At 51.4% G+C, this 18,399-nt stretch overlaps 4 protein-coding genes across 4 annotated transcripts; 3 read left to right on the forward strand and 1 right to left on the reverse strand.

The window, feature by feature from the left end:
* Positions 1-1,387: 1,387 nt before the first annotated feature.
* Positions 1,388-9,128, forward strand: Pdw03_2961 (Polyketide synthase, putative; the record flags this gene model as incomplete). Its single annotated transcript, XM_066100336.1, has 6 exons — positions 1,388-1,618; positions 1,692-2,105; positions 2,170-3,514; positions 3,569-4,719; positions 4,767-7,027; positions 7,262-9,128. The coding sequence occupies 6 exons, from the start codon at positions 1,388-1,390 to the stop codon at positions 9,126-9,128; spliced, it is 7,269 nt and encodes a 2,422-aa protein (XP_065955736.1).
* Positions 9,129-13,012: 3,884 nt separating this feature from the next.
* Positions 13,013-13,321, forward strand: Pdw03_2962 (Aldehyde dehydrogenase (AldH12), putative; the record flags this gene model as incomplete). Its single annotated transcript, XM_066100337.1, has 1 exon — positions 13,013-13,321. The coding sequence occupies one exon, from the start codon at positions 13,013-13,015 to the stop codon at positions 13,319-13,321; it is 309 nt and encodes a 102-aa protein (XP_065955737.1).
* Positions 13,322-13,787: 466 nt separating this feature from the next.
* Positions 13,788-16,297, forward strand: Pdw03_2963 (Polyketide synthase, putative; the record flags this gene model as incomplete). The annotated part of the gene is made up of 2 exons (XM_014677181.2): positions 13,788-15,386; positions 15,443-16,297. 2 exons carry the CDS (start codon positions 13,788-13,790, stop codon positions 16,295-16,297), a joined length of 2,454 nt encoding a protein of 817 aa, XP_014532667.2.
* A 70-nt stretch (positions 16,298-16,367) lies between these two features.
* On the reverse strand, positions 16,368-18,280 carry Pdw03_2964 (RNA polymerase sigma factor 54, DNA-binding; the record flags this gene model as incomplete). The annotated part of the gene is made up of 4 exons (XM_014677180.2): positions 16,368-16,449; positions 16,503-16,519; positions 16,757-17,227; positions 17,294-18,280. The coding sequence occupies 4 exons, from the start codon at positions 18,278-18,280 to the stop codon at positions 16,368-16,370; spliced, it is 1,557 nt and encodes a 518-aa protein (XP_014532666.2).
* Positions 18,281-18,399: the final 119 nt, after the last annotated feature.

Genomic DNA, 18,399 nt, shown 5'->3' on the forward strand with positions numbered 1-18,399 from the left:
ATCTCTTTCCCTAACCAGTAAAGACCCGCGAGCTGAGGGGATTCAAACAGACCGACCGACTAGAGCGGATTGCGGTGTAGGATTGTGGCGGCTTGGATGATTTAGTATGATCAATTGATTTATCACTATGCTTTCATGTTTAGTTCCTTGATAGTTTTCAGGTTTCCAGGGTTTTTTAATTTTTTTGTACTAGCGGGGTGGTTATAGCTGTCAACGTAAATCAGATTCATCAATTTTTTGCCTCTCTGGCGGTTCTGTTCACAACAAACTATACACCTTGGAAAAGGGAAAGCGGCTCTACTACACCATTGGACTCTACTATTTTGATCAGCCCATGTTAAGCTAGGGCCGTCATATGCAGATATACCGGGAAACTAAGACGGCTGTTAGATTTAATATCTCACAGAAGTTTCTAGGGTAAACAGAAACGTGGAAAGCTCACATCGGCATAGCCCTGATGTCAGGGAAACCAATCAGCACCACAGATATAACATGGCAAAAAAAAAAAACCAAAAATACACCCACTCAAAAGCCGAATTTGACAGCGCTCGGCAAACGTTCGGCTGTAGGCTCTACTAACGGTCCTGCACCTCCCCGCATGCCCGGCGTCTCGGATTCGATACCCTTGCATCCGGCCTGTAGGTTTGGTATGGATGGAGCCATACATAGAGAGTAGATGTGGCCATTGAAATCTGAGAATATCCAGAGCCGCTTATGATTGGAATGGGAAAAACTCATAGCATCCCCAAATTCCTCTTTCTTTGTTTGTTTGGGAGGATCCTCGTGTGATAATAGCTCCACTTGAAAGATTTAGTGCGTGGATACTTGACTTTTTTCCAAGATACATCCATGCGTAGGCCAATAATGCTCATAGACTGTATCGGATTGCTGTTCTTCGTGGACAGGAGGTACAGAGTACAGGAATAACAACCCTAGAAGCCTTAGATGTCCCGATATCAACGAGCCTGCTATCCACTTTTTTTTTTTTAAAATGAAAGCATCCAAAATAGGAAACTCGTGAATATCAGTAAAAATGCTTGTGCCCATCGGTCAGCCTGCCAGTCTCGGGTTCTCAACGGTGCTTTTAGCTTTTTGTTCCCCCTTAGTCCCCCCATGCTTCTTCTACTAACATGGTCCACGTCGAAATTGATATATAGAAGGGGGGGGGAGGGGTGCGCAGTAGTGTTTGCTATCATCATCCTCAATTATCTTATATGATCACTCTATCAACAGTCATCTCAATCTTTATCTCCTTCAGTTTCCAGCTTTTTTTGGCCTGCTCCTTCATACCCCCCCTCTCTTCATACCCTGCGTATCATTTCTCCTTCTTCACATCCTTAACATCTCGTCTAGATCCAGACCTATTGACAGATCAACACAGCGAAAGATGCGTCCCCTCTCGCTGAAAAGTAGTACCAGTGGCGATAGAGTCATACCCTCGGATGCCTTGGAACCTATCGCGATAGTTGGCATAGCTACTCACTTTCCGCAGCAAGCAACGACCACTGAGAGTCTGTGGGAGCTTCTACTACAGACCCGCTCGACGTGGTCGTCAATACCCAAAGAACGCTTCAACTCTGATGCCTTCTATCATCCAGATCCCGAGCATGGTGGAACAGTAAGTCATATTCGAACCATGACAGACCAGGATGGCCATGAAAATCACCTTTTGAACTGATGTCTGTGTAAAGTTTCATGTCAAAGGAGGTCACTACCTCGCAGAAGACCCTGCCTGCTTCGATGGCTCCTTCTTCAATGTCACCAAGAATGAGCTCTTGACATTGGATCCGCAGCAGCGGCTGGTACTGGAAAACGTCTACCATGCCTTGGAAAATGCAGGAATTCCATTGACCAGTGCTGTTGGCTCCAACACATCGGTTTTTGTCAGTGGGTTCAATCATGACTATCTTGGCATCCTCAACTCAGACCCAGAGACCACTTTAAAATACAAGCCCACCGGTGTTACAAATGCCATACTGTCTAACCGGGTCAGCTGGTTCTTTGACTTCAAAGGACCTAGCATGACCATCGACACGGCCTGTTCTAGCAGCTTGGTGGCGCTGCATCTTGCTGTACAGAGCTTGCGTGCCAGAGAGACGAGCATGGTACGTTGTCCGGGTTGAATGTTAAAATTGATCCGCTCATGCTAACATGCTGAGAATTGTGAAGGCTATCGTTAGTGGAGTGAGCGTTCTTGAAAATCCCGTGGAAACTATCGGGATGAGCCACCATGGTTTGCTGGGAGCTCAAGGGCGGTCTTTCAGCTTTGACGCCCGCGCTGAAGGCTATGCTCGAGGCGAAGGCGTGGGCACAGTTGTAGTGAAGCCTTTAAGTGCTGCTATCAGAGATGGCGATACGATTCGCGCGGTTATTCGGGAGACCGGAGTCAACCAGGATGGCCGCACGCCAGGTATTACGGTTCCCAGCGCCGATGCTCAAGAACGATTAATCCGCGAGGTCTACGGGAGAGCCGGCTTGGATCTTGAACACACAAGATTTGTGGAAGCCCATGGCACAGGAACGAGCACCGGTGACCCCATTGAAGCGGGTGCTCTCGCGAGAGCATTCAAATGTCGCCGAGAGACTCCGCTGTACGTCGGGGCCATCAAGTCTTCCATTGGACATTTGGAAGGTGGCTCAGGTGTGGCAAGTATTATCAAATCGATCCTTACCCTAGAGTCTGGGATCATACCTGCAAACTTTGAGATGAAGGAGACAAATCTGTCCATTCCCGCAGCGGACTGGAACATTGCATTCCCCGTGGAGGCTCTTCCGTGGCCATCGCCAGGGCCGCGAAGAGTGTCAGTCAATTCATTTGGCATTGGTGGCACTAATGCTCACTGCATCCTTGATGACGCTTACCACTTTCTCAATGATCGTCGTCTCACAGGTGCCCACCGCACCACATCTACTGTTCCCACAACCCAGAAAATTAAGAGCCGGCTCTTGGCTCTGTCCCGGTCAGATAATGAATCAACTGATGTTGTGGCGGATTCATTCGATGACAGCGACCACTCTGGACAAGGGAACACATTTGCGGACACACCCACGAGCGATGGCTTTTGTGCATCGCCCACATTCACATCCTCGACATACAACAGCTTTGTCGAAAAGCCCAAGGTGTTCTTGCTCTCGGCGTTCGATGAAGATGGCGTCAAGCGGAACGCAGCTGAATTCGCCAAGTACTTGAACCGGAGAACGACGCAGTCGATTCTCCATGATCATCTCCTTGATGATCTCTCATTCACCCTGTCGAAGAAACGATCACAATTTCCCTGGAAGAGTTTTGTCATGGCATCCACGGTCAAAGAACTTGCATGGAACCTGTCAGAATCAAATTTTGCAAAGCCAACCAGAACTGCCAGAGTGCCAGAGGTTGAATTTGTTTTCACTGGCCAGGGAGCTCAATACCAGGCCATGGGCCGAGGCCTCATGATATACCCCGTTTTTCAGGAGTCTGTGGAGGAAGCATCGGAATATGTCCGCCGGCTCGGTAGTCCGTGGTCCCTACTTGGTAATGACTTGCTTTGCCTGCTTTTTCTGAATGTGCTCGACTAACGTATCATAGATGAACTCTTGACTGAAACACAGACACCTAGAGTCAACTTGCCTGAGATCGCTCATCCATTGTGCACAGTCTTGCAAATTGCGCTCGTAGATCTCTTGGCTAGTTGGGAAATCTTTCCAAAACGTGTAACTGGTCACTCATCCGGCGAGATAGCTGCCGCTTACTGCTCGGGCAAACTGTCTCGCGAAGGCGCCTGGAAGGTTGCATACTATCGTGGGTGCGTATCATCTAAGCAGCTTTCTGCAAATGGAGCGATGATGGCCGTGGGTCTGGGTGCATCACAACTGCAGCCCTATCTAGACTCCGTGAAACAGGATAACACCGGAGAGATTATCATCGCCTGCCGCAACAGTCCCAAGAATAACACTGTGTCTGGAGACGACGCTCTGATTGACTCCCTCAAGTTTCTTCTTGATGCCGATAACATCTTTGCTCGAAAGTTGAACGTCAAAAATGCTTATCACTCAGCCCACATGCATGCGATTGCCCAGGATTATCTTCATCTAATGGGCACACTTCCTCATGGAAGGAGGCTTGCAGCTCCCCACCAAGTGCAGATGTTCTCCACAGTCACAGGAAAGCAAGTCAAAGAAGAAATTTTGCCTGCTCAATACTGGGTGGATAACATGGTCTCTCCTGTTCTTTTCAAAAGTGGTTTGGTTGCAATGACCTCAAGACCAACTTACAGCAATGGTTCGACGGACTCCACGGATGGAGTGCGTCTCATTGTGGAAATAGGACCTCACTCAACTCTGCAGAGTGCCATTAAAGAGACACTAGCTTCTGAGAGCCCCAAGTTGGAATTCAAGTACCTGGCCGTTCTAAAACGGACAGATCATAGTCTGAACACTCTACTCACCACAGTTGGCTTTCTAGCTTCAAGTGGATATGAGCTGGATTTTCATGCTGTGAACCAAGCTTCTGGCTCCAAGGTAAAGAGACGGCCCAGACTTTTGGTGGACCTACCACCATACAGCTTCAAGCATACAGAGAAGATTCTATTTGAGAGTCGATTGAGCAAGAACCTTCGAACCCGAAAGTTCCCTCGTCATGACCTTTTTGGTGCACCAATCACCGATTGGAATCCTACTGCTCCCAGATGGAGACATTTTGTCCGATTGAACGAAAACCCCTGGTTAAGGGATCATATGGTTAGTCCATTATCTCCAACATAGCTTCACTCGTTAACAGGATTTAGGTGACTGGTAACTACGTCTACCCTGGCGTGGGCTACCTGGTCATGGCGATTGAAGCATCGAGGCAGCTGGCCGGTGAGACAAAGACCACTGGTTTCCAATTACGCAAAGTCAACATCCGAAGAGCCCTGATTATACCTGACAACAAAGAAGGAATTGAAGTCTCCTTGGCATTGTCAACTGTAGAAGACTCTTCAGCGTCGTCGCGAGTGTGGCGCCGGTTCCAGATAACTTCGTACAATGCCTCAAGCGACGAGTGGACAGAACATTGCACTGGTTACATCACCGTTGACCATGGGGCATTTTCTGACCGAGTGGACAATGGCCGCGAAGCAGAAGAAGAAAGTCGAGCGTGGAGATCAGAACTGATCCGCGCAAATGAGATCTGTGCCAAATCTGTGGCCTTCAAATCCACATACAACAACCTCCAAACATCCGGCCTCAATTTCGGTCCTTTGTTCCGGAATCTTTCAGACGTTCAGGCAAGTGGACGCGGGCTTGGTAAGGTTGTTGGATCAGTGACTGTTCCGGACATTGCACAGTCTATGCCAAAGCAGTATCTACATTCTCATCTCATCCACCCTGCCACAATGGATAGCATGATCCACTTGATGATCGCGGCTGTTCTCGACTTTACCAACAAGTCCACTCTGGATCAGATCAGATTGCCAACTTTCATACGCGATGTCTGGGTTTCAGCAGATCTGAATTCAGCCCCCGCCCACAAATTCACAGGACATGCGACCGTGTCCATGGTGGGTTCTGACAAATTCGAAGGCCAAATCCAGATTCTGGACGAGGGAACAAAAATCCATCGCATTCGCATGGACGGCATCGAGCTCACCCCGCTGGAATCTGGTCTTGCTGAAAATCGGGAGCGAAAACTGTGCAGCACGATTGAATACAAGCCTGATGTCCATTTCCTCGACTCAAAATCGGCCTGTGCACTGACTTCTCTTCTTGAAGCTACCGATGACACCGAAGCTCTGTATTGGGTGAAGCGTCTTCAGCTTGCGACGATGATCTACGTCCTGGATGCACTGGACGAGCTCAAGAACATTGACATGATGAAACTTGATTTGCACATGCGAAGATTCTTCAACTGGATGAAGCATATGAAAGGCTTGCTCGAGCACAATCAGATCATCCATCTGCCTTACTGCGAATTCGAAGAGGCATTTCAAGATGAGGCTTTCAAAGAAGCTATTGGCAAAGAAATTGAGGCTTACAGCGCCGAGGGTGCTATCACAGCCCGAATGGGCCGCAACATTGCGCAGGTATTGCGCCAGGAGACTGATCCGCTACATCTTATGTTTGGTCAAGACGCCGTGATGGAACAAGTGTACAAAGAAGGCCTCCATTTGTATAACTTGCCGCAGCACCTACAGAGCCACTTGTCTCTCCTCCGCCACCAGCACTCCGAGCTGAACATCCTCGAGATCGGTGGCGGCACCGGTAGCTTCACGGCTGAAGTCCTGGCCGTTCTTTCGCCAGGCCCTGCGAAAAGCAAAGGAAAAATTGCCAGCTACACATTCACCGACATTTCGTCCGGCTTTTTCGAGAAGGCAAAACAACGTTTCCAACCCTGGTCTGACATCATGAACTTTCAATCTCTCAACATTGAGCGAAGCCCCGTCGATCAGGGACTTCAGCTGGGGGCATATGACCTGATATTCGCTGGAAATGTCATCCACGCCACTGCAAATCTACAGAACGCACTGCAGAACCTTCGGTCTCTGTTGAAGCCGGGTGGTCAGCTCATCATGCAGGAAGGTATTCGACAGGATTTCCTCTGGTACCCACTTGTTTTCGGTCAGCTTGCTGGATGGTGGCTGGGCGATGAGCCCTGTCGTCAGTGGTGTCCCTACATCCCGGCCACGGAATGGAATTCTCTGCTGTTGAAAGCGGGATTCTCGGGCGTTGATGTCGAGTATCCCAGTTCGAACGATCCAGATTTAACATGGCAGAGTATTCTGATCTCCACTGCCATCGAAACGCCAAAGGGGGAGTCATCAGATACTGCGATCATCTTGACGCTTGGTACATTGAAAGCCGCGCAGGTCATTGAAATCCTTCAAGGGCTTCTGCCAGAACTGGGATACACGACTGTCCTCGTAAAGGAGCCTGCAGAAGTGGAGAATTACATCTTGTCGAATGCGATTTGCATCTCCCTGATTGACTTGGAGTCTCCTTACCTGTTAGAAATGGACAAAGTGGAATACGGCAAACTCAAGAAGGTGCTCAGCGAGTGGCAGAATCTACTGTGGGTGAAAAACAACTCTTTTTGCCCAGATTCAATTTTTGTTCTATCTCGCCAACCAAGGGCCTACAGGCTCTCAAAATTAGTTCAAATTCTTTCTAACTTCCGGCTCTATCTTTTGATCCTATTTTATAGGAATTGAAGGATGGCTGTCGCCGGTGGTGGAAGAAAACCAAATTCGCCCCCTGAAACAGAGTTTTCAAAGGCACCCCCCAAGAAACCACGGAACCACTTTAGTACCATGGAGGAGCTCGCTCAGAGTGCTAGAGAGGTGCTGAACACAATGGAAAATGACGGAAGAGGTGAGATATATATTATCAACTTTGTGAAATCCGTCGAGCAATACGCACTGAACTCCCTGAAGGGGGACAAACCGCAGGTTCAGGTCATGGAAAAGGTGCAACAGGCACTCAACCGACTCGACCAGCGTATGGATAGCATCGAAAAAGCTACGACGGCGATCAAAGCAACAGCAACGACACCGTCCACACAAACAAGCAATTCGAACGACTCGGCAGCCTTCTGGGCACGGCTCCAGAAATGGGGACAAGGGACCGGCTCCGGCCCCCCCCCATCTCTCCCGACAAGCAATGGATCATCCTCGATCGGAGTTTCGCCAGCTGAGCTCCGCGAAGATCGAGAGATTATCGTCAAGATTCGTGACAGCGACACCCGCGAAACCCTCCGCCGGCGGACACCAAGGGAGATCGTCGAGCAGGCTGAGAGGACACGGGAGCAAGCCGCCCGGAGGAAAGCCAGTGCCCCCCTTGGTGGTGGCTGCCACTTCTTAGCGGCGAAGGTTCTCCCCTCTGGGGATGTGAAGATGACGGCGAATAGCGCTTCCGGTGCGGAGTTGCTACGAAAGCATGCTGACGGCTGGTTGAAATCATTCGGCCCAGCAGCACATGTTAGGAAGCCGACATGGGGGGTAGTAGCGCGCGGTATCGATACGAAGACGATGCTGTTGACACAGGAGTCGATGGCGGGGATGGCGAAGGAGCTGGTACGCCAAAACAGCCACTCATGGGGTGATACCCAGGTTGAAATCCTCCACCTTGGCTGGCTAGTAAAACCTGGCAAGCGTCGTGAAGGCTCTATCATCATTGAATTCACCGACCCGGTGGTTGCAAACCAGGCGATCACGCAGGGTACGCTCTGGCAGCACCAAGTGCACCAGACTACCCGCTTCTGCCGAGAAGGCCGTTCGAAATTATGCCTGAAATGTCAGAAACCAGGACATGTACACTCACAGTGTCTAAACGAATACCAGTGCGGCCACTGTGCGAAGCAACACCCGACCTGGGAGTGTGCTAAGCAAGGGGACGTCGAAGTGAAATGCGCCAATTGTGGCGGAGGCCATAGGCCAACGAGCGACGCATGCGAAGTAAGAACAGCAGCGAAAGAAGGGGCAAGACTAGCACTGGCTAACAGCCCTCTATTCCATCGTGTGCCACTCCACTTCCGGCAAAGGGAGACTACGAAGGGTAGTACCACTACCTCCCAGTCCCAACAGGGACTCGATACCCCAATCCACGCGCCGCAGCAAACTGCACAGCGCACGACGATATATCGGGCAGCACCTACATCGAATCGGACGGTGATCGCATCGCATCCGACAGAGAACGCACCTCATCCGACAGAGAACGCATCGCATCCGACAAAAGAAATTCGGAGGATGTATACAAAGGTTGGGGTGGAGAAGCCCCAACGAAGAAAGGAGCCCAGCCATGTGATGCGAACTAGATCGAGAACGTCGGAGGATGACGATCTACCTATCATACCAGAGGAGCTCGCTGAAACTGCCTCAGCAGTAAGCCAGTCGGCTCGCTCTTTGAGGTCACAGAACCAAGAGACTATGCAGTTCATGACAGATCCGGAGAAACAGCTCCAGACGTCATATAAGAAGAGGAGGATGACAGCACCAGCTGATGATATGGCGGAGGACTACGTTATGGATGAACAACCCCGAACGACTCGGCGATACCAACTGGTACGACACAAAGTTGCTGAAATCGACGAAGATGCGGAAGAGGAGTTCCATGATGCGTCGGAGCACAGTGATGATCCAGGAACAGACACCAACAACACCACCACATCTCAATGAATTACTTCCAAATAATTCAATACAATGCACACAACGCCCATCCAGTCATGGCCTCATTTCTGTCAGACAAAGCAGTCCAGAAAGCGGATGTGATTGCGGTTCAGGAACCCTGGATCAACTCTCAATCAACAACAACCCACTACCCAAACAAGGCCACCCACCAACTAGTCTTCCCGAAGGAGTTGGAAGGTGAACGAGCCAGGGTCTGTCTGTTCGTGTCGAAACGGATCGATCCAGGTTCCTGGTCATGCAAGACGGTGTCGAAAGGATACCAGCTGCTGAAACTGCGGAGGAACCATCTAGATGGGTGGACAGACCTCTTTATGCATAACATATATAACAACGACGATGGTGAAACGGTGGAAAAGCTCAATAGAGAGCTTGCCCAGAGACCATACGCAGAACATATCCTGATCGGGGACATGAACCTACACCACCCAACGTGGAGTGGAATAGGTTCCAAAGCGAAAGCGACCGCAGCAGCAGAGAGACTTTTAGATATCGCGGGGATTCATAATCTGTCACTGACGACAGAGACTGGATCACCGACATGGCGAAGAAACGAGCAGGCATCGGTCCTAGATCTCACCTTTGTCAGTAACACACTAGCAGAGAGGGTGGTTGAATGCCAGGTCGGTACCGATCATGGGTCGGATCACTACCCAGTAGTGACAACAATCGACATCGGTACCCCGCCATACGAACCACCAAAGAGGAGAAACTGGAAGGCCACAGACGACAAGAAGCTGATAGAATTCATCGAGCGACAACTCACCAACACCACCACCAACACGAATAATACCACCACCACCAATACCACCACCAACCCCCAAAACCTCACAACAGCCGACGATGTGGAGGCTGAGTGCCAAGCATTCATCCAAATCATCAACGACGCAGTCGATATCTCTACACCATGGGCGATCCCTTCGCAGTGGGCAAATCCCAGCTTCACACCAGAGTGTCAGGAAGCAGTCAAAGAAGTTCGACAGCTCCGCCGTCGACACGAACGGACAGGGGACCCTTACGACAAAGAGCTATACAAAGCAGCACGAAACCGGAAGACCCGGCTGATCAAGATCGCGCTCCGTCGATACCACCGCCGTAAGGTACAGGAGGTTATCGAGGGTCCTGGCGGTATGTGGAGGATGAGCAAATGGGCAAGAAATCGGCAGGGGGCATATGACCAGGGGGTCACGCCGTCAATCAAGATACCAGGGGGACTAGCCGAGACAGTCGAAGAGAAAGCAGCTGCTTTCCAGCAAGCTTTCTTCCCAGTACCGCCACCGGCAGATCTCTCTGACATCGATTCGAAGGTGATCAACCATGATCCGACGGAGATCAATCGAGGGCCAATCCGCTTCCCAGAGATCACACACCAAGAGATCAAACAGGCAGTCAAAGCATCGCCACCAGACAAAGCGCCAGGAGAGGACGGCCTTCCGAACTCCCTATGGCATAAGCTTATTGAGATACCGACAGTACTCGACACCATCTCTCGAATTTACAACGCGTGCATACGGCTTGGTACCAACCCAACACACTTCCAGAAATCGATTACAGTGGTACTACGTAAGGCTGGTAAGCGTGACTACCAGCTTGCGAAGTCATACCGGCCAGTTGCGCTTCTTAATACACTCGGCAAGTTCCTCGAGGCAGTGGTTGCCCGACGAATTAGCTACGCAGTGGAAACATACAAATTGCTTCCGGATACCCATTTCGGCGGGAGGAAGGGAATCTCAGTCGACCATGCTATCCAGTCGATCATCGGCCGGATACGAAGAGCTTGGGGGAAAGGCAAGATAGCAAGCATGCTACTACTTGATGTATCCGGAGCGTACGATAACGTTTCTCACGAAAGGTTACTCTACAACCTCCGCAAAAGGGGACTCGGTCAGCTCGCACCTTGGGTGAAAGCATTCCTTACATCCCGAAGTACTAGAATCCGTATACCAGAAGGGGTGTCAGAGAGTATCCCAACACCAACTGGTATCCCACAGGGGTCACCTCTCTCTCCAATCCTTTACCTAATCTACAATGCAGATCTGGTAGAGGGCTGTGAGGGTGTGAAGACAAGTGGATGGGTAGACGACGTTGCCTTCATTGTCATCGGGAAGGATGAGCATGAAACCATCTCAAAGCTGCAAAAGGCATGCCAATATGCCGACGCCTGGGCAGCTAGGCATGCCTCGGTGTTCGATCCTAAGAAGTATGCCCTTATCCACTTCGTTAACCCGGAATCTGGGGGGGAAGAGCACACACCACTAGTACTGCAGGGCACCACAGTACAGGCCACCACAACAGCGGAGCGGTACCTCGGGGTCTGGCTAGACCCAGGGTTAACTTTCCAGCACCACCGGCAGCAAATGCTTGCTAAGGCCGGCGTCAGTTTACAAGCACTAAGAGGACTGACTGGCTCCACATGGGGAGCATCTCTCTCCGCTATGCGTGCTATCTACCAAGCAGTGATGATCCCACAGATGCTCTTCGGAGCAGCTGCCTGGCACTCACCGCTGACCAGCACACTAAGAGAACGAAGCTACGTGAAACAATTTGCAAACATCCAGTCAAGGGCAGCCTGTTTAATGAGCGGTGCCTTCAAAACAACTGCTAGGGAGGCACTGGATATTGAACTGCATTTGCTACCTATGCAGCAGCAGCTTGACCGGCTAGTCCAGTTGGCTGCTATTCGTATACGTACAGGCCCGGCATACGCAGTGCCGAAAACAATGCTAGTGGAGAGAGGACACATGCAAAAGCAAAGGGGGGGGTATACACCGATGGAGGCCCAAACCTGGAAGAAGGGTGGCTGCCTCACTACACCCTTGGGGCCATTGGCGAGTACTTGGGAGAGCAGGAAGGCATACATCCAGGCACCATGGACCAAGCCACCAAGGGTATACATTGAGGAGAGAGAGCGAGCAATAAACACACACAAGCGAACCACCGAACAACTCTATGCACCAGCAAGGCTCTATACCGATGGGAGCGGGTATCAAGGCGGCATTGGGGCCGCAGTGTACCCGGCATACCCATACAGGCGGAATGAAGCCAGGCTGTGTAATATGGGGACCGACGACGACGCCACTGTGTACGCTGCCGAGCTACGTGCTATCGAGATGGCATTGGAAGTCATCAAAGAAAGGTTCAATGATGACAACGAATGGCGGGACTGTCTGGCTAAGAGTGGAGTGGTCATCTTTACAGATAACCAGGCGACGCTCAGAGCCATCCAAAACCCACGAATGCCATCTGGCCAGGTATATCTTGAAGGATGTCTCCGGCTGTTGGAATGGTGCAATGATAAAATCCAGGTGGAACTACGCTGGGTCCCCGCACATGAAGGCATTCCGGGGAATGAGGCTGCAGACATGTATGCAAAAGAAGCAGCTACCACCACCGAGACCAACATTCATGATACCAATGCCAATGCCAACACCAATGCCAACACCAATGACAACACCAATGTCAACACCAATGTCAACCACAACCGATCTATCCGGCTTGCCGCCGCAGCGAGCAAGAGTGTGAAGCGAGAATCGACGATCGCGTGGGAGAAGGCATGGACAAAGGGAGGATCAAAGAGGACAGCGAGGAGGACGAGGAGGATGATCGAGGTGCCAAGCAAGTCAAATTTGACTTATTGGAAGGGCCTGCGGAAAGCGACAACATCAGTTTTGATCCAACTCCGCACAGGTATCATCGGACTTGCTGAATATCTGTCCAAAATCAAGCGAAGCGACTCACCGCGCTGTCAATGTGACCTGGGAAACCAGAGTGTGAAGCATGTCTTGCTGGAGTGCCCGCTTCTGAAGGAACTGCGGTCGGAGATGGTGGAGGAATTGTTTATGGAGGGGGTGTCGACAACGCTTGGAGAACAAGCAATGTTGACAGAAGTGAAGGCAGCGCCGATCGTGGCGAAGTTCATGATCGCATCGGGACTCTTGGGACAGTTTCAGTCAGTGGACTCGGTCGCCATGGGTAAGGAGCAGGGGGAGGAGGATTCAAAACCGAAACCAACCCAAGACACTGCGAATGTTGGAGAAACAGGGAACACATCACAGTGGCCGGGCGCCAGGTCCGCCGAGGTCACCTCACACCAACGCACATGGAGAACAACGCACGCTGCCGATGAAGACGAAGAAGCATGGCGCCATGACCCGAACCTATTCGTGTTCGACCTGCCGGAGTGATGCAGCAAGTAGACCTGGCAGTCCTGGGGATACAGGGACTCGGTGACTCGGGGAGCTGGATGAAGAAGTGGAGGTAGAGAAGTGAAGAAGTGGAAGGTGCATTGCAGAGAAAGAAGGGGACACTCTGCGCCCGCGGGGACTACGGGAAACCATCTACACCGGGCAGATGGATTGACTTTCTTTACATTTCTTTTGTCTTGTTTGCATTACGCCGGCCGGTTTGTGGCCTTACTTTTCAGGTGGCAGGACCTCGAGAAATCGAGTCCTGCTCACAGGGTGGATCTGCATACTGGGAATGCACCACCATTTATCGTCGGGAGCGGGCTCTGGGACGCAACCCCCGCATAGCAGCATGTATGTAAAGCGAGCTAAATCGGGTCAATGAATTCATCATCATCATCATCATCATCATCATCATCATCTACTGTGGGTGACCTGCAATCCACTCACACAGCCACACGCAAGTATGAGCCTTGGTCTTCTCCGAACGGTGCGCTGGGAGCGGGATGCAGATGGCTCAAATATCGTCACCTTGACGGAGGCGGAGCCAAATCCCGCTTCGCCGAAGAGTCTTGCTGCAGCTGTCGGTAAGGTTGTCAAGCGGCAGTTCGTGGATAAGCCGGAGAATGATCGACACGCCGAGTACATGTTGCAGAATGGTCTCATACACATTGGCCGGTTGAACGAGTGGGAGGTTGCGGATCAGTTCCTTGCTGCACAGTCGTCTCAGCAAGCTCCCCAGCTTCAACGCCTTGGTGATTGTGATACGCCCCTGGAGCTGAACGGGGCTGCTGTTAGCACCAGGGAGTACTACTGGGTCCTTGACAAGCAGCATGAAGAACCGCATACAGACAGCTATGTCGAAGTCGAGATCCGGGCAATCGGTCTCTCTTCAGACGTTTCCGCTGGCCGCCTCGCAAACGAGATTGCTGGTGTTGTGAGCAAAGTCGGATCGGAAGTCGAAGGCCCAGCCCTGGGTGACCGAGTCATTTACATCTCAGGCAACAAAAAGGGTGGCTGCGTCCGAACACACGGTCGAGCTGGTCCGCTGGAGCTTGTGAGAATCCCCGATGAGATCTCGTTCGAAGTCGCAGCCGGGTTGGCTTGGGCTTATGTGACAGCAATCCAAGGACTCGGGGAGATAGCTCATCTGGCACCAGAGAACACTATCTTGATCCATACAAATGCAACGGATATTAGTCAAGCGGCTATTCAATATGCCCAGATGATCGGAGCTACAATCTACGCTACTGTGGCAACGGTCAAAGAACGCGATTTGCTTGTCTCTGACTATAGTCTCCCTCCAGACCGGATCTTCTCTAGGAGAGACCTGAACTTTGTCAAGGGCATCATGCGGTGCACGCAGAATGCTGGGGTTGACGTTATTTTCAACGCACTGAGCGGCGAGGCACTCCGGGGGTCATTGGCATGCCTTGCTCCATTTGGGGCATTCATTGATGTCTCGAACCCAGATCTGCGAGCTGACACCACAGTCGAACTGTCCTCTTTGCCTCGTAATGTGAGCATTCACACCGTCGACCTTCCTGTGCTGGCTCAACATCGACCAAAATCGGTTCGTCTTCTGCTCACCGAGGCATTGAGATTGTATTCCGAAGGTAAGATCAGTCAACTCCGAACAACAACTGTCATGGACTTTACCCAAATCAAAGAGGGTATCCGAACTGTGCAGAGTGGAGAAGCAGCAAAGGTAGTGATTGCACCTCATCCGTTCAACTTGGTCCCCGTGGTACCACAACCACTCTGGCCATGCCACTTTGACCCGCACGCCTCGTACGTCCTTGCGGGTGGCTACGGCGGCTTGGGCCGCAGTTTAGCACGATGGATGGCATCTCGTGGTGCAACGAGCCTGATAATCCTGTCCCGCTCCTCGGCTTCAAGCCCAGAGAAGATGGAATTGATTACCGATCTTAATAGACTGGGATGCAAGGTCCATTCGCTTGTCTGTGATGTGGCAGATCTCTCAAGCCTCCAACAGCTGTCCGGGAAGGCCTTTTCCAATCTACCTGCCATCAAAGGATGCATTCAAGCATCGATGGTTCTACGGGTAAGTTTCCAAGGACTTCATTTACTAGATATGCAACAAGACTGACATCTTCCCAGGACGGTGCCTTCGCCGGGCTTTCCTTCCAAGACTGGCAAGCAGCCATCAGGCCCAAAGTCCACGGTTCCTGGAACCTACACACAGTTCTACCGGATAACATGGACTTCTTCATCATGCTCTCCTCGGTCGCAGGCATCTTCGGCAACCGCGGACAGTCCAACTACGCCGCAGGCAATACCTTCCAAGACGCACTAGCCGCATACCGCGTCTCTAAAGGCATGCAGGCCGCCAGCATTAATCTAGGCAGTGTATCCAACGTCGGGTGGGTCGCCGAGAACCGAAGCTCGATGCGCACGCACACAGCAACTTTATTCGAGCTTCTGCGCGAAGAAGAAGTCCACGCAACAGTCGACTTCCTCGTCCGCGACCAGCAAGACGGCGGTAATGCATCAGCGCGTTCACAGCTCGTGCTCGGTCTACCGACTGCAGAGATGTGTCGCCAGAACGGCGTGCCGCCGCCCACGTACCTGAATTACTCGATGTTCACTCACTTCCGCAACCCGGCAACTGCGAAAAGCAGAGAGGTCTCTCAGCAGAAGACTATTGGCACTGCTGCACTTTTGTCGGCGACTTCGGGTATCGAGGGTGCTGTGACTGTGGTGTCCGATGGGATTGTTGAGAGACTTGCTTCGCTGCTTGCTATTCCATCTTCAGAACTTGATGCTCAGCGCTTCGGCTTTGGGGGTATTGACTCCCTTGTTGCTATGGAGTTCCGGGCGTGGATTGTTAAGGAGCTTAAGGCCGAGGTGTCCTTGCTTGATATAATGGGGGCGGAGAATATCAGGGCATTGAGTGAGAAGATTGCTGGCAGGAGCCATTTGATTGTACGGGGGTCTGGTTCTGGATCTTCCTGAGGCATGTTTTTTATCTCCTTTTTTATGGGCTTCTTAGGGTTTGCTTCTCATACTGCTTTGTGTTGGTCTCTCATGCCCGACGCTCTGTGACGCGACAACGTTTTGCAGCGTCTTTTTTTCGAGGCAGTTTTCCAAGCTCTGATTGCTTGGTTCTTGGGACTAGATTCAGCAATTAACATAATGAAGACGGATGTTCTCTACATACCTTCGATCTAAAAAAGACTTTAAGATGTAGTAAGATACTTCAAATCTATTCATTCAATCGAGTCGTTCTATGCGAATAGAAAAACTTCCATTCCAACAGGTTGACAAAATGGCGTGCGTGCATTAAGAAAAATAGCTCATCAGAGCCCTAGACCATGCATTCATTATTCGTAATGTTCATCAACCTTGGAAAATCTATCGTGCAGACCCCGAGGGAAAATAACCTCGCAGGCCCTGACCAGGAACCGCACAAACCGCTAACTTGGGTTCAGCCCCGGACCGCTCATGATGCCACGCTCGCTCGCGCAGAGCCAAGTAGACTGAGCGGAACGGCTGGAGGTCTCCAGGAAGCCGAGCAGGCGGTGTACGGGGATCAAAGCCTAGCTGCTGGAGTTGCGCCTCGCACCAATGCAAGGTGTCTGGCGGTAGGTATTGCTCTGTGTCGTAGTCGGTGTGGGTTTGTTGCATGGCCTGCAGCGTCGGGACGTCGGCTGGGAGACCGAAGTTCTCTACGCCCTTGGGTGGGTGGTAGTAGTTCATATAGGGTTTTCCGGGAGTGCGCTCTGGATGGTCGGTTTGCTTGCGGATGTTGTGCATGTTCCAGGTTTGGACGTAAGATTTGATGTGGGAGCGGAGAGTGGGCATGTAGATTGCGAAGAGGGCGACTTGTTCGGGGATTACTGTTGATGAGAAGAGACCGTCATTGTGAAGTTCGCGGAAATAGTTCTAATTTAGGTTAGTACTCTGCGATTGGAGATCGGAAGGACCCGTGAACGTTGAACAAAAACTAACATGGTAAAGTGTTACTACTGACTTGGCAAGCTGGGCCCACCAGGATTCAATCCGGTGGGTATCGGTGGCTCGTCCTGGTGCACAGCACTGCTCACGCTGCACATCCGGCTCAGTGACGCGGCGGAGCGCAAAGTGAGCATCAGCTAGAAGAGGAACCTCGGACTCAAGGTCAGATCGAAGAGTGCGTGGTTGTCGGTTTTTAGAAGCAACCGTCTCGAGATGATTCTTGAGAACACCCACGGCTGTGTGCGCATCCACGCCCACGTGAATCCAGAGGACATATCGAGAATACGCATCGAGCTCGGCGTGAATGCGGAATCCGAAATTGGCTAACTTGGAATATCCATTCACGTGCCAGGTCAGATTCGGGCCGGCCAGAATCTTTGGCGGGGGCGGACGCCGGGGCACATCGCTCGTGCGGCGTTCCACTGTATCCGGGCGCAGCATGCGGTAGACGCTGTAAAGACGATCTCGGGCAAAGACGTACCCTTTGCTTCGGAAATGGTTGTGCAGTAGTTCCTTGCCATATCCCTCAATGGTCCCCTTGTCCATTTCCGCGGTCAGAGCATCGAGGATCTCCTGGACTTGTGCCTGTTGTTGTGTGGGCGAGTCAAGGCGGAGGCGGATGCCGAGCTGGTGACGAAGTCTACGGAGAGTGCGATTGGAGACATCGTAGCCCTCGTCGTGGAGAACGGTTACAATCTCTTGATCGGTCAGACCCACGTCGAAAAAAAGGTTTTTGATGCGGGCGTGCAGCGCTGGATTTGAAGAATTGTTTTCCTTGACTTTCTTGACACCCCATAGCTGTAGGCGTTTAGTCAGAGTACGCGCCGAGATCTGAATGTCATGCTGCCTCTTCAGGTGTTTGCAAATGTCGTCACTCTTCATTTTCTTTTCGTACAGGCCAATAATTTCCGCTTTGTACGGTTCAATATCGACCCGGGGACGGCCTGACATCTTACTGGGCGGATCAGCTGTGGTCTCCATTTTGGACTCAGATTAAGCAATGTTGATAAGAAGTAGCCGTGGGGAGAGATGTTTGGCGGCTGGGGAAAGGCGGTGTGCGAGACCTAGCAGCAGAAATCGACCGCCTTGATTTTTTTGTG

This window comes from Penicillium digitatum, chromosome 1 (assembly GCF_016767815.1).
Source record: "Penicillium digitatum chromosome 1, complete sequence".
NCBI lineage: Eukaryota > Fungi > Ascomycota > Eurotiomycetes > Eurotiales > Aspergillaceae > Penicillium > Penicillium digitatum.